We start from the raw sequence: 25068 nt of genomic DNA on the forward strand, positions 1-25068 counted from the left end.
TAATTGACTAATGCCGGTGGCAGACCGGAATTCAAAAAACCTCCGTCTAGCCCGCAAAATTCCAGATTCACTTCCTACCTAGCCGCAAACTCCCGCATTATAACGAATAGGATTTCACGGCTCGGAGAGGCTTACAACTTATAATCCTGGTGTATCCCGTTATAGGTTTACCCATCATCCCCCTTCCTCTCTCAGTGTCGACGCACCCGAAGATTAAGCCTGTACACCCCCATGTCGCACGCATTTCGAGCCATGCGTGCACGAGTATCGCGTGGCCCTTCTTTCGAATCGGATTAAATTGCGGATTGCACGCGTCATTTAGTTGATCCGTAAATGCACGAAAACTACACAATATTGCATGTTCAAAATCAACTGATTGGTCAGACCAACTTTGAAAAAATTTTGAAAAACAACTGTTACAGCGTACAAGTTGTTGAAGAATATAAAATAACATTTAATACGATACCGTATATTAAAAATAGAAACAATTTTCACTATTATATATTAAATTATAAATAGTTTTTAAATGCACTTATACACAAAATAGAGAATTTTTTCTTATACTTTATCGCAAAATTCGCTACAAATTTCACCATATTTGATGATAAACTTAGAACAACTTAATAACTGATCAGATGTTATCACTAACATTTGATACAATAGAAATTTTTGAAATATACAGAAGACATTTTGTAAACTGCATAATAAAAATTATCAAGCAGATTGTAAAATTCAATCAAACATATTTTATATTTTATCGTGATAGATATTAATAAATCAAAGAAAATTACATAAATTTTCTTCAAAATACCATGTTCTAGAAATATAATTTTGAGAGTTAAAAGAAAAGTTTCTCTGTGTATTGGCAAATACTGTATAATTACATAAAATTATTTTTTTATTATATAAATATAAAATTACTCTTCATTATATTCGAGAGATTTTTTTTAAATAAATATGTTTGTAAGTTATTATGATTGTAATTTAAATTTTTAATTATTCAATATTGTATTTTTATTTTGGATATTACGTTAAATTCCGTGAGAATTTCCATAACTACTCGGTTAGGTAGGGCTCTTACCGACCGTAGTAAACTTTACAGTAGATGATATTAAGAGGGTAGTTTACCCTCAAATAATACGATATATAACATACCCAGATCTAAGTATTAAATATTTATTCTATTTAAAAATACTTGTGCTCTATATCTTTACGTATTAATAATTTTATATTTATATTAAAAATGTGCAAAAATTTAGTCTTTTTTGGTAGAATTATTTCAAATTCAAATAATTTTTCATCTTTTTGTGTACAGGCAAGTTTTTTAATTTATTGATTGATCAATCACATTATGCACAAATGAAGCTTTTACAAAGCAAAGTTTAATTTAATTTACCCATAATGCGATTGACCGATAAATTAAAAAACTCCATATTTCTAAGATTGATATCAAACTATCTGAAATGCCATATTTTATAATTTAATAGTGCATACAACTCCACAAAATAAGAGTGAACACGATGAGGCCAGTAATATGGAATTGTTGAGAGAAAACGCGTCACAAACGCAAAAAGAACTTGCAAAACAACTAGGAGGCAACAGTTTTAAGATGACTGCATAAAGTGAAAAAAATTCAGAAGTGTAATACGCTAAGATAAAATAGATGTTATAACAAAAAAGAAAAAATTTAAAAATATAACTTTCATATTTAATCCGCAATCTCTTGCAATTTTTTTAGGAAAAATTTCATCCATAAAGTAAATATAAAACAAAAATAAAGAACGTTGACAGATTTGGGAGTTTTAAAAATTTGCACAAGAAAAATCACTTGACCTTTCCATTGTACCAAAATTATTGTAGCAATTGCAGGTCACCGTACTTGAAAGTTGAGACTGTGTCAAGAGATGGAGCCCCGGAGGCACATCGTGAGAGCCGACAGTGAGGGTGGAAACCAGTGGAAACCGAGCTAGTACTCCACTATGGATTTGCCATTAATTCGAGCCGTCGAGAAACTTTTGTCCCGCATCAGCTTCGCGAGCTACCTGCGGCTTTCCCGAAAAAAAAGAAGGAGAAGAAGAGGACATTGTCGTTCTTTCTGGCATTGCCATCTGGCGAGAGACAATTCTGATACGAGTACTTTCAAGTAAAGGTCCGTGAATAACAGAAACTCGCCACTAACACAATTAACGTGATTTACTTTCGGCGCCTCAAGGATTTTCGTGTAAAAAAGTTTTTTTCAATAAATCACTGTTAAAAAAATTGTACATGTAATTTTACACTTAAAAATATTCGAAAGATACTTAATTTGTCAATATTTAATAATTAATCATATTCTATCTTATTAATTTGTTTATTTTATTAAGTCGATTGGGATACATTAGCTTTTTTATTCATTTTTCAAATTATGCTCAATATATTATGTAATCCAAATTTTATCAAGTTATAAAAAAATATATAAAAATTACTTTTAAGTATTTCAAAATTATTAATTATATCTATTATTAAAATTTTCGCTTTATAATCCTTATAAATCACGAATTTTTCAATTATAAATTATTTGTAGCATGAGAAACTTCGTGCACAGAAAAAATTATATTCGTATCCAAAATTTTTTCAACATGTTTACAAAATTGCAAATAAAATCTGAGATTCTTCAGAATATATAATTACTAAAAGATATAAATGGGAAAATAGCTTCTGACAAAAACAACAATTCCACGCTTTGCCGTCGAAAAGCGGAAACCGGTCTCGTCGAAAAGCGGAAACCGGTCTCGTCGGCGTTGTAGCGGCGGCGGGAAACGATTGCAACCCCCCCGACCGCGTTCTCACGTTCGTGGGGGCGGATTTTCCCACGTGGCCGTTAGATCATGCGCGTCCCGAGCCCGTGAAACTTTTGTCCGAGAGCCGCGTTTATTGCGGCCGAGCATTACCTTGACTCCTAAAGAGCGATAGAGAGGGAAACCAGAAAGGGGCGGGAGGAATGAGGGGGAGGTGGATCAACGGTGGAAAAGCGAAAGTTGACTTTAAAGTTTCAAGGGGATGCTTTCCTAGTCACTTTCCCTCCCGATTTCACTTTCCGTGACCAACAGAAAGGATCTATCTGTCACTATTTTCTATCACTACCCGAAAGAAATCTTTTCGCCGTGTAGAGAGTGAGAGTTTTGCTTTATGTACTTTGCGTGGGATTTAAACAATATATAGCGGAAAAAATTGTAATAAGAAATTTATCAAAAGCAATATTTCTAAAATTAAGAAAAAGAAAAATTCCAAGATGAAGAAAGAGAAAGAAAAAATAATCTTATTCGTATATATTCCACAACTTTCTTTACCCAATATTTAATGACAACCTTTCCTTCCATATAGATAGAATTTTAATTTGAAAAAAATTTCGAAAATGTCACATACTTTTTAGTAGCAATTATGTTGTCTCCCAAAATTTCGGATTAATTCAATATTTGTCCAAATATTATAACAATAGAAGATTTGTCAGAAGACTCGTCAAGTTTCAGAATAATTAAATAGCTTTTCTTTAGCTAAAAAAAAAAAAGGGCAATTTGTCAACATCTCCAATTAGATGTTGACAAATTGAAATAAACACACGTCAACGCTACCGATTAATGCTAATGAAGTAAAAGGAGTCTACTTAATCTCGATCGCGTGTTTATCTGCCGGTGGAATATTTAATTTCTTATTTCTCTACTTTTATGATTCCGAGCCCTTCTTACGTCACATAATATCACGCATGTTTCTACAATCGCTCGCATGCAGACCGTTTTTTGCATGTCACCGGTCACATATCGCGAGCGCGCAAGCCGACGTTCGATAACGCATAACCGTGCATCCGCGATCAGCGATAATAATATAAACCCCTTTCCGAACACGCAAGATGCCTTTCGACCCCCTAGAGAGACTTCAAGAATAAATTAATTATCCTTCCTTACAAATAACTTTCTGTAAATAACTGTATTAATTTTTAATTGTTTTCATTAATATTTGAAAAAAAAACATACATTTAAAATAAATAATCATATTAATCTTTTCCCAATTAAACATTATTTCATTTAGAATTAAATTAATATATTACATTGCCTGAATGAGAAATAAGATTAAAATATAGATGTTATTAAAAATGTAATATTAATCAGCTATGACAAGAGCACTGCAATTCATAAGATTTATTGAGAATTGAAAAACAATCGTCCTTGATTTTATGTTTCGATAAATCTGTAGATTAGCGTGAACAATAATGACGATATGACATTAACGTCGGAAGCAATCGATCATTCTCTCTGTGATTTCGAGCGCTTTGATCTGACTACTACCAGAGTACCATACGGTCATTAGCTAGAGTTGATCGCAGTGAACGTAATACGAATGGTTCAACTTGTTCTAATTTTAGTAACATGCTATTTGAATTCATCGGAAAATGTAAGAAACATGCTTTTAATTAATAAAACCTTGCAAAGATTATAAAATATAAATGTGCGTGTGTTTATATATAACATTTAAAAATTTCTTCTTTCACTATGAGCAAATATCGTTTTTAATTCACGAGAGAGAGAGAAAAAGAGAACAAAAAATATTCTCAATAATTTTTTACTCTTATAGATGTTTATAAAATGTATACCAAATTTATGTTTATAATATTATTAGAAATTAAATTCTCTGATCGTATTATAAAAATAAAAGTAAAATAAATTATAAAATACAAAAATATTCTTAAAAAAGAAAACAAAAGTTTATCACAGTATATATGTTGGATTATTAATTATTTCTCTCTCTTTATTCCACATTCTGCTATTTAAAATATATCAGACATCTTGCTGCAAGTGCAACGATGCAAGTCATGCGGATATATTAACCGAAATTTTTATCTTGGCTGACGACGAAAAGTTTCTTAATTGAGCTACGCACTAATGAGATACCTCAGGTTTTATCCGCACGCGACTGGCTATCAAATTATAATATCATTATCAACTCGTAGTACGTGCGTCCATCCTATCCGCGTAACCTTCGCCACTCGACCTCTCAAAATGGTAATTCAACCCCCGGGCGGATCCATGTCCGGGTTATCAAGAAACTTTCCTCTCGTCCTATCTCTTGGAACATATTCTAAACTACTTTAGTCAAAGTACGAATAAATGAAATAGATTTAAATCTCACTGAAGCAAGACAGATCATAAAACAGAAAATAATTAAAGAAAAATGTAATTCTATAAAAAAACAGAATCTTATTTAAATAAAATGAAATACTATACTATTAAAAATTTGAAAAAAAGATATAATTCTTTTCAACCATTATTTTACAAATCAATTTTATATTCTTTCTCTATAAAGAAACAATATTTTTTAAATGTTTTTTAAATATTTAAAAAACGTTATAATAAAGAATAAATATTTAAAAAAACATTTAAAAATTATTGTCTGCTGATGGAGTTTTCTCCTTTAAGAATGATTAAAATAATTGTTAAAGCTTGTGATGTAATGACAAGATCATTTAAAAGAAATTTTAAATGTTTTCAACAAAAAAATCTAATATATCGTATTTTAAATAATCTTTTATAAATAACAAACGCTTTCTATCCTTTGAGGATTAAGGGCTAAATTTGAATTAATTCTCATGAGACCACTAAGAAAGCGTTATCATATGAAAACGAGGTACAAGCTCTGGCCATTATCACCCTCGTTACTTTTAACCGAAATGTATGAGCATCTCGTGCATTCGAATACTAAACGTGTCTATTTAATTTATTGCGTTTCGACATTATATCTCTTAAAGAGTAAATTTGCTAATATCTTCTAGAAAAAATTATTTTCTCATTTTCCTAAATTACGATATAACTTAATTAATTATAACTTAATTAAAATTCTACTCTTTTTTTTATAAATGTTCATTTCTATTCTAATTTATTAGATTTAATCAATTCTGGAAGATTAACGACGATTCGAAAGACGCGAATGCAAACGTTTTCGTACCATTTTTCGTGGTCCGCCTTTCTCAAACCAGGGTTCGGATCTCGTGCAATTTTTTGCGCCGTACAAGTGATATTTCTCGGGTTGCTGCCGCCCCTCGTCCTCATCGCACACCCTGGCCCCGAAGAAGCTTAGAACTTGAAACAGGCCGTGCCTTGAAACAGCCTGAGCCAGGGGTTGGAGCGCCTACAGCTGCTGTCACATAAATATCGTGAAACCCCCGAATTCTGGAGGCACAGGTCTGGAGGTATCCTTTTAGCCCTCTCGCGCTTCAACCTTCCTCCCCCCCTAACCCGGAGCAAAGTTGCAGAAACTCCGCCACACCGAGCGACGGTGATATCGATTCTCAATTCTTAGGGGTGGCAGAGTTAAAGGATGGAAACTTTCTCAGGGTTACACGCGTCGTCGTCATCGTCTTCCTCGGGCGAGGATGCGTTCCACAGGACGATCCGTCGATCGTTCTTTGGGATCTAAATGTGATTGCTCGGATTGCGGAGACTTAGGGATAGCTTAAGCCACGAAATGCTAGTTTAAGTCCAAAGTTTCAAAATTATTCAAAGCTTCCAAACTTTTGTTTAATTTTGTCAAAAGTTATAGAGAAATAATACATTTTATTACTTTAAATATCTAAATAAAGTTTTTTTTCATACACTAAATATGAGAATGCTTAAATCATAAATATAAAAATTAGTCTTCTTTCATTAAATAACATAAAAATTATTCTTAAAATTATTCTTACATAATATCAGTAAAAGATTTTTTTATTGGAATAACATCTTAATATTTGAAAAATTTATATTTTATATTTTATTAAACATGCTTCAAAAAATATACTGCGTTATTTCTCTGTAATTTTTAAGCAAAGAAAACCTATTATATATAAAAATAACTGAATGCTAGATAATTAAATCTTTAATTAATTTCGTCAATATAAACTTCGTCGAGATATCTAAATATATTGACATTTAAATATATTGACTTTATAGATGACATCATGTAATGCCATTTATGCTAAGATAATCAATAACGTGGAAACTTTTTTTTTTGTTTCGTGCGTGCCGTGACATAAAACTTAAGTATGCAAAAGTAATAACGATCACAAAGATATTCGACATTCCGATTAGAAAAAGGCTTTCGTGTTCCAGATGACCCATTATACTCGTTAGCCTGTTAGCTTCCTGAGGGTTAAAGGCACAACAAGGAAATTGAGCTGTTCGACTGACAGAGAATTACTACCATCTCGAGTGTCGTGCACCTCAACAACTAACCACTTCTACCCGGTAGTATTTGATTTAGAAATCTCTACCTGATAACACGAAAGAAAAGGGCTGTATTTTCTCTTTCTCTTTATCTTTCTTTTTTTCTCTTCAAAATACGATCATGTGTTCTAATACAAATGTAAGAAAATTTATTTATAAAAAATTGATTTAATAAATCGGATTGAAATTTTTATGACAAAAGAATTAAATAAGTTATAATAATCGTAATATCGGAAGATATTTATAATCGATATTTTATCGCTTTTTTAAAAATAATAAAATATCGTGGAACAAAATTTAAATATCTTATGTTAATTGAAATATTCGCAATCGCATTGAAAACGAAAATCAACGGCGCCATCGAAACGACGTCGCGTACATATGCGTGCTAATAAAGCCGTCGTAAGACCGACGATTTACGACGCATCTAATAGGGGGGAAATTAGCGCGTTTCTTATCGGGTATATGTAAACTTTTTTCACCCTAACGGTAATTAATAGCCCGTTGAATTACGATCGTCCTTTAACCGACGATCACTTGCGAGCGGAAACTTATAATTTATTGTGTTTTCTTGACGCAAAAAACGGAGCCACAATTCAAAAGCGATAAATTTTTTTCTTTCTGCGGATTTAAGAGACCCTTCGGCCTATAGGGTGAAAAGAAAGAAAAGAGAAAGAGAAAAAAAAGAGCGAGAGAGAAAATAGCCTGGCACGTAAGGTCGACTCTTAATCGCGATGCGTGACAACGCAGGGGCTCCACAGTCAAACCCCGGTAATATTAATCTTCGATTAAAGGCTTATCGTGCCACGTGACCACGCGCGTGGAAAATTCGGCTGCGAAAAACTTGGGTGCCGCCCTTATCGCGAGCGCGATTTTACGGCGTAATGTGCCCCTGCGTGCATCGGTATACGGCTCCCATAATCCTTCGAACGATTTGTCGAAATAACGTTAAGTGCCCCAAATGGAAATGCGATAAATTTGCAGACAATTTTTATTGCAATGTAATATCATCATTTTATTTATTACGCGAACGCATTTCAGATTAATAAAATTCTATACCATTTTCTAAATTCAATTTAATAATAATTATAAAAAATATTTGATACAAATACTTACAATTAGATATTGTACACTGAGAGAAAAAATATCTTAAAACAGAAAATTTTTATTAAAAAAAAAAATTATTTACTCCGTGAGTGCTAATAGCTTATTGAAAAGTTTCTTAATTGAAATATGTATGTAAATAAAATAAACATATAATTTTTAATCAAGTAATTTTCTTCCAGTTCTAGAAAATATTTACTATTAATATATTATATATTAGATTATTTTTATATTCAAGACGATCAGATTTTTTTCATCTAAAAAAATAATTTGATTAAGTTTAATAATATTATTAGATTATTTGTAAAATCATTACATTATTTAAATGTAAAAGAATGTAAAAATACAAAATCATATATTTAAAGCGAAAGTCCGAAAAATCGGAAATGGCTTAAAGTAATATGACTATTTATTTAAAAGTAAATATTTTTATTTAAACAAATACTTGCATTAAAATATATGGTTTTAACAAAATGTAATTTTTTCTTAAAAAAAAATTTTCTTCGTGTAAAAACGTATTGAATACTTCTAAAATATTTAGTTAAAATTAGATATTTATAAACAAAATTTAACGCACACAAATAAAGTGGTTCAATATCAACAATTCCTTTTGATTAACGTTAGGGCAAGCGCTGCTTAAGCCGAAGATCTTATCTTGGCGAAGAAATTTAGCCAAGAGAAGATATACATGTGGATTTGCAACCCTCGGGAACAGCGTGCGTAAATTAGTTCCTCTCGCATCTAATTAATAATTCTGAGGGACAGACGGTAACTGACGTTGGTCGACCATGAATTTCGGTAGTTAAACTTGCCAAATCAACCACAAGACTCACAAAGTTTCAAGTTTCGAGTTTCGAGTACATGCTACGAGATAGAGAAGAGTAAATCTATATGTATTAATATCTATATGCATTTGACAGTTTTTACTCATCTATACGTATTTAACAGTTTTTACATATCTTTTATTAATTAAATTTTTAAAATCATTATTTTTGGTAGCATTCTTATATCTATTAAAACATGATTATTAAAAAGTAACAATTGTAATTAAAATGTCAATTGTCCAATACTATAATTATTACAAAAATTATTATATAATTACATATTACTATTTATTATTATAGTATTTATTATTATTATAGTATTTTAATATTTCGAAATACCTACAGAAGAGTAATAAAACCAGATGGCCCGGGGGAGGCTGGTCTAATCGATGCTTTACAAAAGAAAAAAAAAGCTCAAGTCTTACGACGATATCTCGGAACTCGTTTCACGCGATATCGACGATAACCGCCCTCCGGCTGTGTGCAATATGTTGCAAGAGAGACAGAGAGAAAAAGCCGCGATATATATCGAGAGCGAGAGGGGGAAGAAGAATGATACGGACTCGATCCTCACGAATGGCTAATCGATGCCTGACCACGCGCGCCGATACGCCCGAGGGATCGTGCGAGTACCGACCCTCAAGTTGGCTTTCCAACCCCCTTTGCCCGCCCGCAATAACTTCCGCGTTGACACCCGTTAAATTCCGAGGGGTGGTTTCCTGTTCCGAAACTAGGATCTTTTGCTATGCGCATTTATGCGTGCCGGAATTAAGGTTACAGATGTATAGGGTGTCTCGCCCGCTTATTTTTGGTAATAAGAAATCTTGGGGCACAAAGATCCTCAAGAATTTCAAGTTAATGAGAATCTGATGATATAAACTTCCCCGACGAAGTTTTAATTATCTTATCAGCTAATTCTCATACACGTAATTTACATCTTTAAATATAAAATGCTAAAATTACGTGATTTATTATTCGATTTTTGTTTCGTTTCGCGAATGATATTATCATTTAAATTTTTCAGCAAAATTCAGTGCTCCAAAAGATTCTTGAGTTTAACTGGAAATGATACAAGAATGTCGCTCAAATGCAATGTGAAATTTTGTCATATATTTATGTTTATGACGTCATTTAGGCACAACATGTCTTCATACGGATATTCGGTAAAAAGCGGAAGGAAGACGAGATTTCCGGCGGTGGCCAAGAGCAGCCACGCCCCGGTCATGAGGATGAGATGATACCATTTTGCAACCCTCTGGGTAGTGCTCGTAGCCTCCCTCGAGTCCTCCTTCGTCCCTCGACTGCGCGGATAATTAAAGATATAACGCCTATCTTGACGCGCACTACGATACGCAAACTTAAGCTCATCTCACACATTTCATTTCTGTCATCTCAAATAAACTATTCAAATTAAAAAAAAAGTGCTTCTGCGAAACAATTATCTTCGGAAACGTGCAATTTATGTAATGTAATAAATAAATAATCACGAACGCGATAATTATAATTTAAAGAGTTTATCTGTCATGTTTCAATGTATAATTCCTTTTTATATGTGAATGTATGACTCAAATTTTATATCGTTTAAAAAAAAAACAAATTTTTAATTACAGGACAACGTAAAACTCGTTTTATTTTAATTTTTCCAAAACCCAGGAAGCATTTTTAAACCACGTTTATACGTAAATGTTTTATCTCTTTATAAAATCTCAGCGAAAGGAACGTTTAATAATGATGACAAAAGATAGATTCTTTGAAACTGAACGGTGTAAATTGGACTTTACAAGGAGAGACGGAAGGAATAGGAGATGGAGGGTTAGCACGCGCTAAATTGGCTTACGCTTGCAGAATCTTGCCACACACCTCCGTGAGTTTCTTGCGAATCTCCCACGCACGACCTTGCCGAATTTTCGACCCTCGTGAATTCTTCTTTTTAATAAATCAAGTCAAAGGGGGTTGGAAAATGTAGGAGGTTGAAACAACCGATAATACCGACCACAATAACCATAACTTCATAATTATGAAAGTGTCCGTTATAAACCTCATCTATTACAAAAAAAAAATTGTCCCACTCATTTTTTCTTTTTAAACTAATAAAGACTATTTTATGTAAATACTATTCCACACTAAAGTACAATTCGGTGATTAATTTATTATTCTTTCTTAATTAAAAAAAAATAAATAAAAATAAAACATTTTCTTTACTAGTGTTCATATTTCCCAACATGCGCGAGTCTGACAATAATAATTCAATTGTTAAACATACGAGTTTCTTACGGATTCATTATAATTCTGCAAAATCAAATTTCACTAAGAGCACTCAGCATCCCGATGAGCTCTAGGAGTTTTTGTCATTTACACCTACCCCGTTTATTTCACAAAGTTCTTCACGGGGATGACGTCAGAGGGAGGCTGAAAAGAAGGCAACGACCGAGAGCACCCGCGTGGAAAATTATCTGACTACGCATAGGGTCCGACAAGGTCATCGTTGTATGGAGCGGAATATTAATTATGATCATCATTAGAAGCAGCAGCGTCCGCGTAGAAAATTATGCGAGTCGCGTCTTCTCTGTTGTCTCTCTTTAAACATAAATACGTACTTATAACGGATTTACCTTGTAAATAATCAATTACGTAAATCACAAATTAACACAATATATTAATATTTATATAAAATTTTAATTTGATATATTACTTTTATGTTGGTTATTCGATTGATCTATTTTTTAATATGTATGAGAAACATCGCAATTGTCAAATCTTCTAATTTTATAATTTTCGAGAGTTTCTCTAATTTTTACGTAGATATCATTTCATTATGTAATAAGTGTCGTCACTTATATTCTTTATTCCGACTTCAAAGTCATATTACTTTAGACTCTGAAGACGCTTTCTATTTCTCTTGCTGCTTTTATGGCGCGAGTGGTACAAGCCGTGTACAGTCAGCCGTGAGGGGTTAATCTCGACACGGGCTGCAAACAGGGCGTAGCATGGCTCACACGTTATCATCGTGAGAGCGAATTCCGCTGTTAATTATCGTCCAGAAAAAGACGAGATGTACAGCGAAAAAAAGGCAAAATAAATGTTGCTCGTCACTGAACAACATGGAATTTTATAAAAGAAAAGGAGGATCCTTGTAAATTTTACCACAACCCTTTTTAAAATGGAAAATGTACAAAAATCTTTTTAAAATGTCATAAATTAAACGGAACTTCTCCTTACTATAAAAATCGTAAAATGGGGCAATTAGATTATTTCTCAAATATATTTGGATCTTAATGTCGTGTGTTGTAAAATATCGACGAGAATATCAAGAAACACGGCAGTGAACGCGCAGCGTATTCTTGTCACATTTTACAACACATTTTTATAATACTTTTTACAATATCATTATTTTTTTTAAAGAGAATTAAACATATTAATACTTGGGCTTGTTGATGCAACGCTTCCTTCTTAGATGCGCGTCCGCGCACACTCATATTTATTTTACTTGTCATCTTATTTAGTAAAGAACATTTGGTTACAGACTTACCTTGATGGTCTCCTGAGGGGAGTACCTCGCAGGGCGTTGGGTTGGTGCCTGGACCTGCAAGCTCATCGCTGTACCATCACTGCGAGACACCTGATATCCTATAACAAATAGTACTAAATTAATATTAAATTATTTAAATAATCCTATTCTATAAATAGAATTTTAAAGAGCATCTCTTTATCAATTCTCTAAGTGTATCCTTAATCTATAAATCTAATTCGAAAAATAAACTTTAATCAAGATTAAAAATAGATGGTAAAAGATAAATTCTTTTATCAAGCAATTACATTCCAGAAATATAAAATAATTGCTATCTGTCCAAGTTATTTTATCGTCATCTATTTCAAGGCGCATTGTATTTTCGGTGGACGGTAAACGGTTTTTTAAAGGAGTGTCCGCGGTTGTTTCACGATGCCGAGATCCTGAACCGAGAATCGCGCACAGTGACGAGAAGCGACGTGGAGTGGAGACCTCCTGGTTGGCTGCTGGTTGGCCTGTCGATACGAAGAGGTACGTGACTCAGGTACCAAATGACATATCCGGTCGAAGGGAGGACGACCTCTCTCTAGTTTCCTCCCTCCCTCAATCTCTCTTTCCAGAGATCCACCCCGTTTCTCGCCGACGTTTTTTTCCGAGGAAAACGTGCGAGCCGTCGTTCGCGAAGGCTATTTTCCTCGTTAGCCATTGAGTGAAAATTTCATCTTTTCATCGCCGATAAATTTCTTTGCTCGATATGAGTTGCATTCTTGCGACAAATTATTTGAGATAATTAAGAAAATTTAAACAAAAAATTGATGCATAAATTTGATTTGTATTATTTTGTCCTTAAAAATCAAAAAATAATCACGCAAATTCTAAGATTTTAATTCTTTTTGCAGTTTTCGTAAATAAATTTCTAATATTACCGTGATACAGATCAGAGAAAGAGGAGAGAGAAGAGTGAGATCGAAGAACCGACGGGAGATGAGAGAAGAGAGCTAATCGGGCGAAAAGCATAATTAATCACAGCAAATTCGTCGTGATTAACGATGCACGCGGACTGTCCCCGCTGGCTATGAGCATAAACACTGTTAATGCGCGACAAATGGACACACGGTACTCAGGCGTAGTGGCGGATCATCCACGATTACAATTGTTCTCGCGTCCGCTCACCATTAAGCGATCGATACCAATGTCGACGATAACATCCGTGATTCTCGAATTCCGACATAGATTCAAAATTCTCAAACTCCCAATCGATCAAATAAGAAAATTCTGTTATTTCATAATTAAAATATTATTTTTTTACACTGAGAAAAAAATTGTTAACTTGACGAAATTGTTCGACTCGATTAAATTTCTTTACGTGTGTATGTATTTAAATATACAAATACTTGAACTGACGAAATTCAATTCAATTTGTACATAACTTAAGTACAAATATTTGAATTGAAGAAATTTGATCAAGTTGAACTATTTAGTCAAGTTAATTTTTTACTCAATGCATCTCTACTTCATAAAATATTTTATTTTACAAATAATTTTTATTTACAAAATTGCATTAAGAACAAATATATTTTATATTAGGCATTTATCTCATTTCATTACGTAAAATTAAAATTAATTCATCAGAAATCTTAAAAATTTTGAAATATGAGTTAGGAATTAAACGTCATATTTCAAAGGAAGTTAACCTTTCACAAACCAGGTGGAAAAAAATCAGCATGGGAAACCATGCAGCGCATCTCATACCCCATGCTACCCTATGCTATACTTCAGCATAAATATACTAATTTAGCACAACCGTAATTCCCCTGTCATAACATCGATTCTTGTTCCTTAAGATATAGAAATAAAGCAAAATAATAAAAAGGAAATAAACTCTTTAATCTTTTAAAACAAAAAAATACAAAAAAAATAAAAAGTTATAGGAGTTTAAATTTTGCTGGAGTGCATGATGTCACATCCTGCCTGGTTCAACGAAGGTTAATTACACAGAAATTATTTTAGAAATTAATCACCTCGATAACTGTATCATCTGAAAAGCATGTTCATCTTCCCCCAATATTAAAGTTCACGAAGGATACAGGATGTTCCTAAACTCAAAGTCTATGAAAGGTCATAAAACCGATACCGTAGCTAATCGTTCGACATGCCATTAATCCATTTACGTACAATATGGCGGCGATTCGCCGAGAGCGACGAGAAGTGCATTAAAATACGAGAGTGCCAGGTATCATGGGAGTGCGACGATGTCGAGGCTCATTAGACAGCACCGACAGGACACCCCGTACATCGTGACCAATTCAGACTCACTCCATTGTGCTACGAGCACGTTCGACCGGAAACTAACGACCTTACATTACTCTCTCCGTCAGACCTTGGCCCTCCATTCCTGTCCTCTATGTTCGATTAGTCGAAGGGAGTCTCGAATATTCTACATTCCACGAGAGATATAATTATACTTTTATTCTGATTAAATTTATTTATTCATTTTTATGCGCGCATTTGTGTACACAGACTGTCTACAAGTCCTGTTCCCATCGTCTATAAATTATGAAAAACCGTGAAATAAATTTGTTCGATTAAAGAGTAGCTCCTCGAAATGATCAATCAAACATATTTCGCAGTTTATCCTAATTTTAAATCGTTTGCGAAATATAACGATGAGAACAGATTTTACGGACACCCTGTACATCTCTTTAAACAAGACGATCCTTCAATCTATTGTACATAATTTTATTCCATCCAATTTTATATTTAATCCAGAATAATTACATGTAAAATAACGCGACGCGTTATATATAGATAATTATAATTGTCTTTATTACGTGTCTAGGACATATCATTTATTAATCAAATACATGCAAGTATCATACATATGTCTAAAATATTGTGAAAATATTGAATCGTTTTTATCTTTTTTTACAACATATTTATGCTGTAAAGCGCGCAGTATAGAAGGATCGAACGAGTATAAATTAGGAAAATTATATCAATAACAATTTCATAGCACAAGTTTTCGCATCAACGCAAAATAAAAATTCTTCGTTCATCCCTAAAATCCGCGTATTTTTCTTTTTAGTACTTGAGCCATACTTCACCAAAATCTCCGCGTCCAATTCCCTAAGAATTTCTTATCACCCCGACGCCTTATCATCCCTCCTCAGACAGAATCTCCTTCTCTCCCGCTCCTGCTCGCGCTAATTATTCTTCGTCTATCGCTGGCCGATGTAGTCGTGCATCTAATTAGCGACATCGCTCGAGGAAAGAGAGAGAGAGAGAGAGAGAGAGAGAGAGAGAGAGAGAGAATCGTTACGGGAAGTCTCGGAAGTGGGGTTTGTCGTACCCCAACGATGCATCGGTACGAGTATTGCTCCTCCTCGGGTGCACGCTCACTCTGACAGTGATCGAAAGCCCGCGATGTTATCTTTGCGGCTCGATAACGACCACCGGAAGTATCGCTTTAATCACTATATCCGACCGACTCCCCCAGCATCGTTTCTCGTATCCATAAAATCGAAGGAATCGCTGCGATTGTTCGAAGAGATCTAGAAATCCCTTTCTTTTTATGATTTGTTGATCACAATTTCTATAATTGCATAGAACGTGTTTGGATACGTAAAAAGTGATGGTCGGAAAAATATTATTTTTCAAATTCTTTTAAGAAACTCTGCGCGCCGAATAAATGTTTAGTCTTAAAATACAATTTTAAGTTAAGCAATTAATACTAATATCACATTATTAAATTGAAAGTTAATTTAATAATAAATAATGCAAGCATCTAAAGTAACAATGATGCCAATGAGAACCCTTTCCCCCTCAAAACATTTTTAATAATTATTTTTATATATAAATTACATATAAATTGCAAATTTTAATTTGGTGAGTTTTAAATTAATCGCTCCTTTCATTATCATTGCTGCTTCCTGTGACAAAGCATGCTGCAAGGGTTGAACCACGCTCCCCGATCGACACCTTGAACATGTGCTCGCACGTGCAAAGTGAAGTGCCGTCGAGAAAAAAAAGCCTTTCTGTCTCTCTCTTTCTTTCTCTCTCCCCCCTTCACCCTTTCATCGGCCTCCTGCATTTAATATCGATTTTCACACAAGCAACAACGCCACATGTTCCCAGCGCAATTTGCGGTTCCTCAACCTCAGCTCTTTCGTTCAAACGGCCCCGAGCAGTTTCGACTGAAAGAAAACCCGCACCGGAAGCGGAGAAACGCGAGAAGAACGAAATTCCGTGAAATCGACCGCGAGCAACGACTCATTAATAGAAGAAGAAAGGATGAATAAAATGTCTATAGCCCCTTGTCCTCCATCCTTCTTTCTCATTTAAGGAGGCTCCTCATCCCCCGTGCAAAGAGCGCGACGCAAAACGCGTGTCAATTTCGCGGACCGAAACAAGGCGAAGAGAAACACAGGGAGAGAAAAGTGAAGAAGAAAGAGGGAAAAGAGGAAGAGAGGAGGAGGACGAGAGGGAGGAGGCACCATAAGGTCTGGTAGGCCCCTTATGCTATCGATCTGTCCCCACCTCGGCTGCGATACCACGCACCGTAGCACATCGTGCATTTTACCCCATGGAACTCTATATTGTTCCCTCTCGTTTTCGTATACGTGAATATCGAGGTGTGTGTCGCGCTTGCACATTCGAGCTAGACGTGCTTACGTTTCTTAAATGGTATCGACATTTCGCTTCTAACAAGTCTTTTAGATCTCAACGTCTCTATTGCATTAAGGAAAGTGTGGATGCTTTTTTTGAAGATATATGCAATAAACTTGGTTTAATTAAATTTGTTATTTTTTGTTGTCGTAATTTCATCGTAATTTCATTCTTATGAGAAAAAGAATTGTTCATTTCTACTCTTAAAAACTGTGTAATTTTTTTATGAATATTTGGCATGTTGCCTTGAAGATTTTTCATTTTTCATTTTTCAAACAAGAATTAATTATTGTCTTCAATGATATATAAAATAATAAACAATATATAAAATTTATTACACAATTTTGTAGTTAACTTATTTCAAAATGTATATTTTTTTCGTGAATGTTCTACAATTTTTTGTTTTGCGAAAAGACTAAATTGATTTCAGCGAATTTTCGTACATGAAACAAAAAAAAAAGGAAACCGGAAAGAGTAAGAGCAAAAATTCAATTTGACCTTTGACCTGTTAGCAGTGACGCAAACAAAATTGTCCCGGTATCCTCGTGAGAACTCTTCGTGCGAAAACTCATTATAACGGTAAGATATTACTTCCCTGAGAAATTCTGAAAGAAGGAAAGGGAGAGAAAAAGAAAAAAATATTATTCACTAAAACTTTAAATAAATATGTATGTAAATAATTTATATACATATTAATTTAGTAAACAATAAATTTAATTTATGAATATATATAAAGTATATAAGTATATTACACGTTAAGTATTTATGTATATTAAGCATTTCTCACAGATACGTTAATTAGATTATATATTTCATCAAATAAACTTGTGATTTAATCAATTTTATATATAGAATTTTAATAGAACAACCGATTTTATTCTGTTTCGTGTACGCTTTTCTTTCGTGCGCGTGTGAGTGTACATTTAAAAAAGAACTATCAAAAAGAAGAATCACAAATCACAGAAGAGCGAAATCCTTGTTTACTGCCGTACATCGGCTTAAAACCAGAAGAGTGCTCTCGTGTGTTTCTCTTCTCTCCCTTCTCTCACTCTCTCTCTCTCTCTTTTGTACGTAATCCGCTAGGATACGTTTGTTGCGAGGATAACCGGCATGTAATATATGAAAAAAAAGGAGGCTGCATCGAAGGGCCAAGAATTATTTCCACAGGGTGGAAAAGCCGAAAGTTTGCGCGTAGAAAGTTGACTTTCATCAAAGCTGTGAGCCCTTGCGTTACTTTCCACCCCTCTGACGTAGACATATGATATTCCACTTTTCATAGCACCAACGAAAAAGAGGGAAAAAAGAGGACTGGAGGAAAAGTTTATGATATCTTTAAATGAATACACTAGAATGAATGTACAAATACGGGGCACAAAATATCTCAGAAACTATTAATTACAAGTATTAAGAATTTATTAGAAACGAATTCGCACGTTAAGAATAAATATAACACAAAGATTAATTTAATGCTTTAGAAAATATTGCTAGAATAGGTAAACAATTTTAAAAAAAAGATATGGGTACCAACCAGCAGAAATATTAATGTGAAAACGAAAAATTATAAAGAAAGAGAAAAATTGAAGAAAAAGGAGAAAAATAAGTATCTAAGCAAAAGGTATTTCATCTATTTATAAAATCTAATCAATATAAATGCTCTGATATTATCAAAAATAATTTTGCAATTTAAATAACTTTATATAAAATATTAATAACATTCTCTCATATTTCTTTATTCAAATTATTTATTAAACAGAAATGAAATCATGTATGTTTCAAGTGTTAAATACATCTCTTATAATAACGTTGAACCGAGAAAATAGACAAATAAAGAGAAAAGGAGATCAGTATAGAAAAGAGCGGAAAACAGGACCCTCCAAAGCAGAAGGACACCGCTGCAGAACGTGGAAATAGTAGAAGGAGAAGGGGGCGGCAAGGTGGAGGGCAGGGAGTGCTCTGAGAAAGATTAATATCTCTATCAGAGAAGTTCAGAGTAACAGACCATTTATCTACGTAGGGCCGTACGAGAGGCGACGCCGCCCCAGCAGCAGCCAATCTCATCCTGCTTCCTTTTCCTACTCGCGGAAAGGTCCGCTCGCGGAACCTCGGAGTTTATTTAACCGTCGGCGACCTTCGGAAGGATGGCGGAATCAGTGTATCGAGACAGCGACGCAAAAATAAAGAAGAAAAAGAAACGAGAAGGTGAGGAAGGGTCGATTGATCCGCACGCGCCGGATGTCCGTCTTCCTCCCGCGGGGAAATTTGATTTGACACCCTTTAGCCTCCACCCCATCCGATGTCCTGCGATGTTTGCGAAACAGGGCTCTCTAATGAATTCTATCGGATCTATCCTATCCCGCTCCGCTTTAGTCGATCTCGATTTCGATCTCGCGCGCAGCACGCACTTGGATAACTCGTTCTAACGAGGGGAAAGGAAGACCTAATTGCAATCGAGCGAATTCTGAGAATTCTTCAAATTAATGATGACTCTGGTCTGAGAAGATTAATTAATATATTTTTACAGCATTTAATTAAGTGTCAGCTTTTTCAATTTTTTTTAAATCATAAATCAAAATTTTTTGTTAGAATATTATTTTAAAATTTTCCAGATAAATTATAAAATTAGTGATTTTATTTGAGATAAAAAATAACACGAAAGAAAGAGAGAAAGAAATTGGGAAGGTAGTTTCCTGATCGAGATATCGAGGACAATATATTAAAGTGTGCGTCATCGCAGGTAAACGTTCTTGTGTTCATCCCAAGATACCTGTTAAACGTACCCAAAGCGAGTAAATTAGAAGTTATCTCTATCTCGCTTAACCTTTGTAGTCCGAGCAGTTCGCGAATATACCACGGGACACGCGATGCAACCTCGTGAACAGCCCTCTGCCTCGGACTTCCCTCCCTCCCCACTGTAACTCCCTGAGGATAAACCCATCGCAAGCAAATTGCACGACAGCCCTCAATAATGATGACTTTGGCTTTGCAATAATAATGTACTTAATTGACAATTTTGACATTATTCTGTTACCCATGTTAATCTCGTAGGAGGTACGAATAATTATAAAATGCACAATTGTAAAATGTTAAGTTATTTAACAAGTTTAATGGTATATTATATTGCAATTATTATTATTTGTCTGAATTTTATATTTATTTGAAGTCCTTTTTTTATTGGTTTTCATCGATAATTTATTGATAATAAATTTTTAGAATTCTGTATTAAATATTTTCAGGGTTGAGTAGTAATTGGTTAGAAAGTGAAAAATTAAATAATAAAGTTAAAAAAGTAATAACTTTTTACTTAACATAGTTTATTTTAAATTATTTAATTTTTAATTTTGACCAGTTATTTTTTCAATACATAAACTTCAATTCATTAACTTTTTTCTTAAAAGTTAAAAATTTAACTTTTAAGAGTACTAGGTAAAAGAAAAAATTTAAAAAAAATAAATAAAATATTAAATTTGTTTGATAATCCATTATAATTGTTTTAAGAAATCTAACTTTAAAAACTTAGAAATTTCTAATTTAATATAAATAACGCTTTTCAAGATTAACTTTTGATTTAAGTTAATTTTATCTTAACGTAACTTTTAACTAATTAGTTTTTTGTTCATATAATTTTAACTGAATTAATTTTATAAGCCATCACCTTTTTAACTTAATTTAACTAAAAAAACTATATTAATTAAATCTTTTCAACCCTAAATATTTTTCATCAAATTATTTTTTCACGTTTAAAAAAATTTAATTGTTAGATGTAACAATAAATCTATTTAAAAAATTCGACATTATTTATTGTAATAAACCTATAAATTGTGTAAACGTAGTGTCATATTTGAATTACAGTAGTTGTTTACGTGATGCACGGGTGTAACACGGGTATAAAACTTTTCAAATAAATAAACGGTTAATAGCTGCGACGGGCCACAAAGGGCCGCGAAGGGCCGCGAAGGGCGGTTCTTTACTTGAAGACCCAGGTCGTTAATAACTCGACCGCGTGATAGCGGGGACCACCAGTGAAGGAGTCGACTCATCCCACGATGATTTAAAAGCCAAGTCTTCAACCGTTGACCCCCTCTCCCTCCCACCTTTCACGTGCTCTCCCGAGATTCCAACGTGTTTTCGACCCCTGATGACCTCCTTTTTCAGGTAAACGATATCATGAACTATAATATGTGTGAGCTTTACAAAATAAATTTTCAATATTCAGAACAAAGAGCAACATGTAAATTTTATATATTTTTATAAAAATTTTTATAAAAAATTTTCTCTCAAAAAATTGAGATTGAAAAATATTCTGTAATGTTATTTTAACTAAGTGACCATTAAATTTTTTTCCAATAATACTTTTATATAACACACTATTATAAAATCAATAACATTACGTAAATATATAATAATATAAATTGAAATAATAATGTAATTAAAACTTCCTTCATTTTGTTTAAATAATTGAAATTTATTATACAAAATAATATGAAATTTATAAAGATAAAGTTAAATTTTTGCATCAAAGACACATAGAATAGCTTTTACCGAGGAGGGAGCCTGATCTTTCAGTTTCTGGGCCTCACGCGCATTAAGAGGCTCGCGAGTCAGGACTATTTGTATGATACTACCTACTGTGCAACGTATACAGATGTCTTTATCGTTTTACGAGGTCCATAAAGTGCCAGTGGCGCGCTCGTGTATCTCTGTAGCACAAGAGAGAAGGAAAGCATTGTCACTATTGTTTATGCGTATCATTAAATACACCGTTGTCGTCAATTCCTCGATGGAGTAAAGACCCGCTCACGCGATGTTTTACTAAAGTGCTTTTCGACGTGGTATTTTATGAGCTTTGAGATTTTATCACTAACAGCATCTTCTTACACATTCGAGGCTTTCACATGACTTTTCTTATTGACATGTTCAATACTACAATGCAAATGCATACGTAAACGTGTAAATTGTTACGTTTTCAATGTTATAACATTTATTACTTGTGTATGTGTGTGAATGTAATCAAAAACAATCGAGATTATAATTATATAATTAAAACCGAAACTATATTAGAGTTAATTATAATATATAATGTATTAATATATTAATATTATAATATATTAATATACGTCACGATATATTAACATTTAAATTTTTTTTCCATAAAAATTTTTTTCTTTACAATGATAGACTTTAATAAAATAAAATAAAATTTAAAAATTAGTACTTTGTTATCATCTAAGATTTCATTGACATGCCAAAGGGCCGAAATATATGAGAGTTAATTATATAATAATTCTAGTTTAGATTTTTTCTTATTTTAATAAAAAATTCTTTTATAAATGTAATATAAAATGTAACGTTTCATTAAAAAAAAAAATTGGAAAATCGTATTTGTCTAAAAGGCTTTTCAGAAAAATTTCGATGCTTTTTGTCGGAACGTTATCAGAATTTTTCACATGCACTAATGTCAATATATACAGCTGAGACAGTTATCATACCATTAACACGCCGCAAAAAGCGAAAAAATGATTTACGAGAATTCGCTTGAAAAGAGCTCTGGTAGAAGCGATAATAATTTAAGAGCATTCTCGAAAGACCCGAGACAGGATATTAACACGATATTGAAGTAGCTGGTCATAATGGAGGTGTCGAGAAAGATAAATGTCACAACCGAAAAGAAACGCTGATTTCGATAGAAACTCGACATTTCCAATTGTCACATCGTTAGAGGAAATTATATGCTTCGTTAATTCAAATTTATGATCCTATGTTTCAACCTTTCGCCGAGTCAGTGAAACCCCAGATGATGACAAAATGCTATTTTTTAAATGTTATTATTTTAGTTTATCGTAGCGGAAAAAAATCTTTTATGGAAAAAATTTTTAGATGCCGTTCACATCACTACATTTATTAATATAAAATAGTAATATGTTACAATATTAATATGTTAATACATTAAATTTTCATACTCGAGATACAAACCATTTTGCACTGGGTAACGTCGTCAACTCGTCCCTATCTATTTCAGCGACCTTATTGCGATCATGTTGCCAACTATCTGCTCCAAGAATCTCCTGCGCTCTCTAAACCTTACAGCCGCGTTTAGGGTTAAACTTTTCCTTTGAATATTAAAAATATAACCGAGAGGATACGGAGAGGGAACGAGATATACAGTAACATAGCTACGGGGCACGATCGCGATCGGGATAAGATGTCGTAACCTTTGGCTGGGCTCACAATTCGTGCCGCGCGAGTCCCGTTAGTCTCATATAACGCCCGGGGATGCTCAACACATTCCTGGAGACGTGTGCCACCGTTGCTACGTGTATGCGGATGACATATATCAACGGTTAATCTTTACTCCTGCGGCAATTAAACATTCGTCGTGCGAGCCTATTTTATTATGGCCTAGGATTGTCTAGGAATAATCTGTTCCTGGTAAATAAATTATTTTAGCGATTTGAAAACTTTTTAAACTCGTAATATGCAAAAGCAATTTAAAAAAAAGAGTAAATTAGAAACGGACAAACGAGCTATTTTAAGTAAAACACTAAATTTCTTTATTACACAGAAATGAGAAGTCAACAAAAAAACTTAATTTTCTCCAATATTAACATACGTTTCAGACCTTTTTTTCTGATTTAAAAAATTTTTTTTAATTTGAAATCTGTCTCTTTTTTCTTATCTTTCTTAAAAAATATCAATATGTGTCAAGATGATTTTCTACGTATACAATAAATAATTTTTGAAAAAAATTTTATTAACATTAATAATATAATTATACGTAAGAATGATTGCAGAAACGATTTTTTGTTTTCAAAGACGTATATCAACTGGGGCTTGCGAAGGAACGCGAGAAGGGTGGGGAAAGATTCCGGAGGGGGTGGAGGATTGTACCCTGGTAATTATGCCACAGACGAATGTCGGGACATTCATCAGCGACAGTGTGTTTAATGCGTAGCCGTTAAATATGTGCGCCAAGCACGCCATCCTCTGCCTAAACACAACACTCCAATGGGGATCTAACAAATTAACGCGGATGCGTTAAATGTTCGAGCTGGAAGATCGCTTTTTCCTCTCTCGAAGTAACTGAAAAATCGTAACCCGCGACCTGATGCGAGAAAGCGAACGATTTTTTTCCACAGAACGTCCGATGTATAAATTTAAATTTATATCAATATAAACAACGATACACAGCCGGGAATAAAACAAACATACGTCAAAGAAATCCGTCATTGACATTTTACGAGATAAAATTTTGACGTGTTATCCGTAAAACATTTTGTTTTGGATATACAATACAAAATAAAAATTATCGAAATTTAAAAACTGAAGGCTTCTTTAGGTTTATTCTTTTTTTCCTAATCAGTAACAACAAATTTGGGTCGCAAATGCCCGAATTTTGGTCCAGAAACTAGTTGTAAAGAAAAAAATGATAAAAAATTTGATTTATAATAATTTTTGTATTGAAAATTATTATATTTTGCTGTAGTTTTCAATAAAGAACTTTTAAACAAGTGGATCTAAATAAATTTTTGCACTAATATTTATTAGAGTTTTTATATGTAAAAATTTCGAAGTAATCGGTAATGCTACTTTCCCATCTTTGAATAAATACTGCGAAACGCGGTTTTACATAAGAATCAATAATAAACAAGAAGTCAAATAACTCTTAAACATATGACACATACATACATCCTTAACAATTATTCTCAGATTATTGTCATGTTAATGTATATCTTTAATT

At 33.3% G+C, this 25068-nt stretch overlaps 1 protein-coding gene across 1 annotated transcript in view; it reads right to left on the minus strand.

Moving 5' to 3' along the window:
* Positions 1–25068, minus strand: part of LOC105207673 (protein sickie) — a 200428-nt gene that overhangs the window by 169448 nt on the left and 5912 nt on the right. The window contains exon 2 of the mRNA XM_039457302.1: positions 12690–12787. Coding sequence (XP_039313236.1) covers positions 12690–12755 — 66 coding nt within the window. The 5' untranslated portion in view covers positions 12756–12787. The remainder of the gene's footprint in view (positions 1–12689; positions 12788–25068) is intronic.

Source organism: Solenopsis invicta, chromosome 14, assembly GCF_016802725.1.
Source record: "Solenopsis invicta isolate M01_SB chromosome 14, UNIL_Sinv_3.0, whole genome shotgun sequence".
Lineage (NCBI taxonomy): Eukaryota > Metazoa > Arthropoda > Insecta > Hymenoptera > Formicidae > Solenopsis > Solenopsis invicta.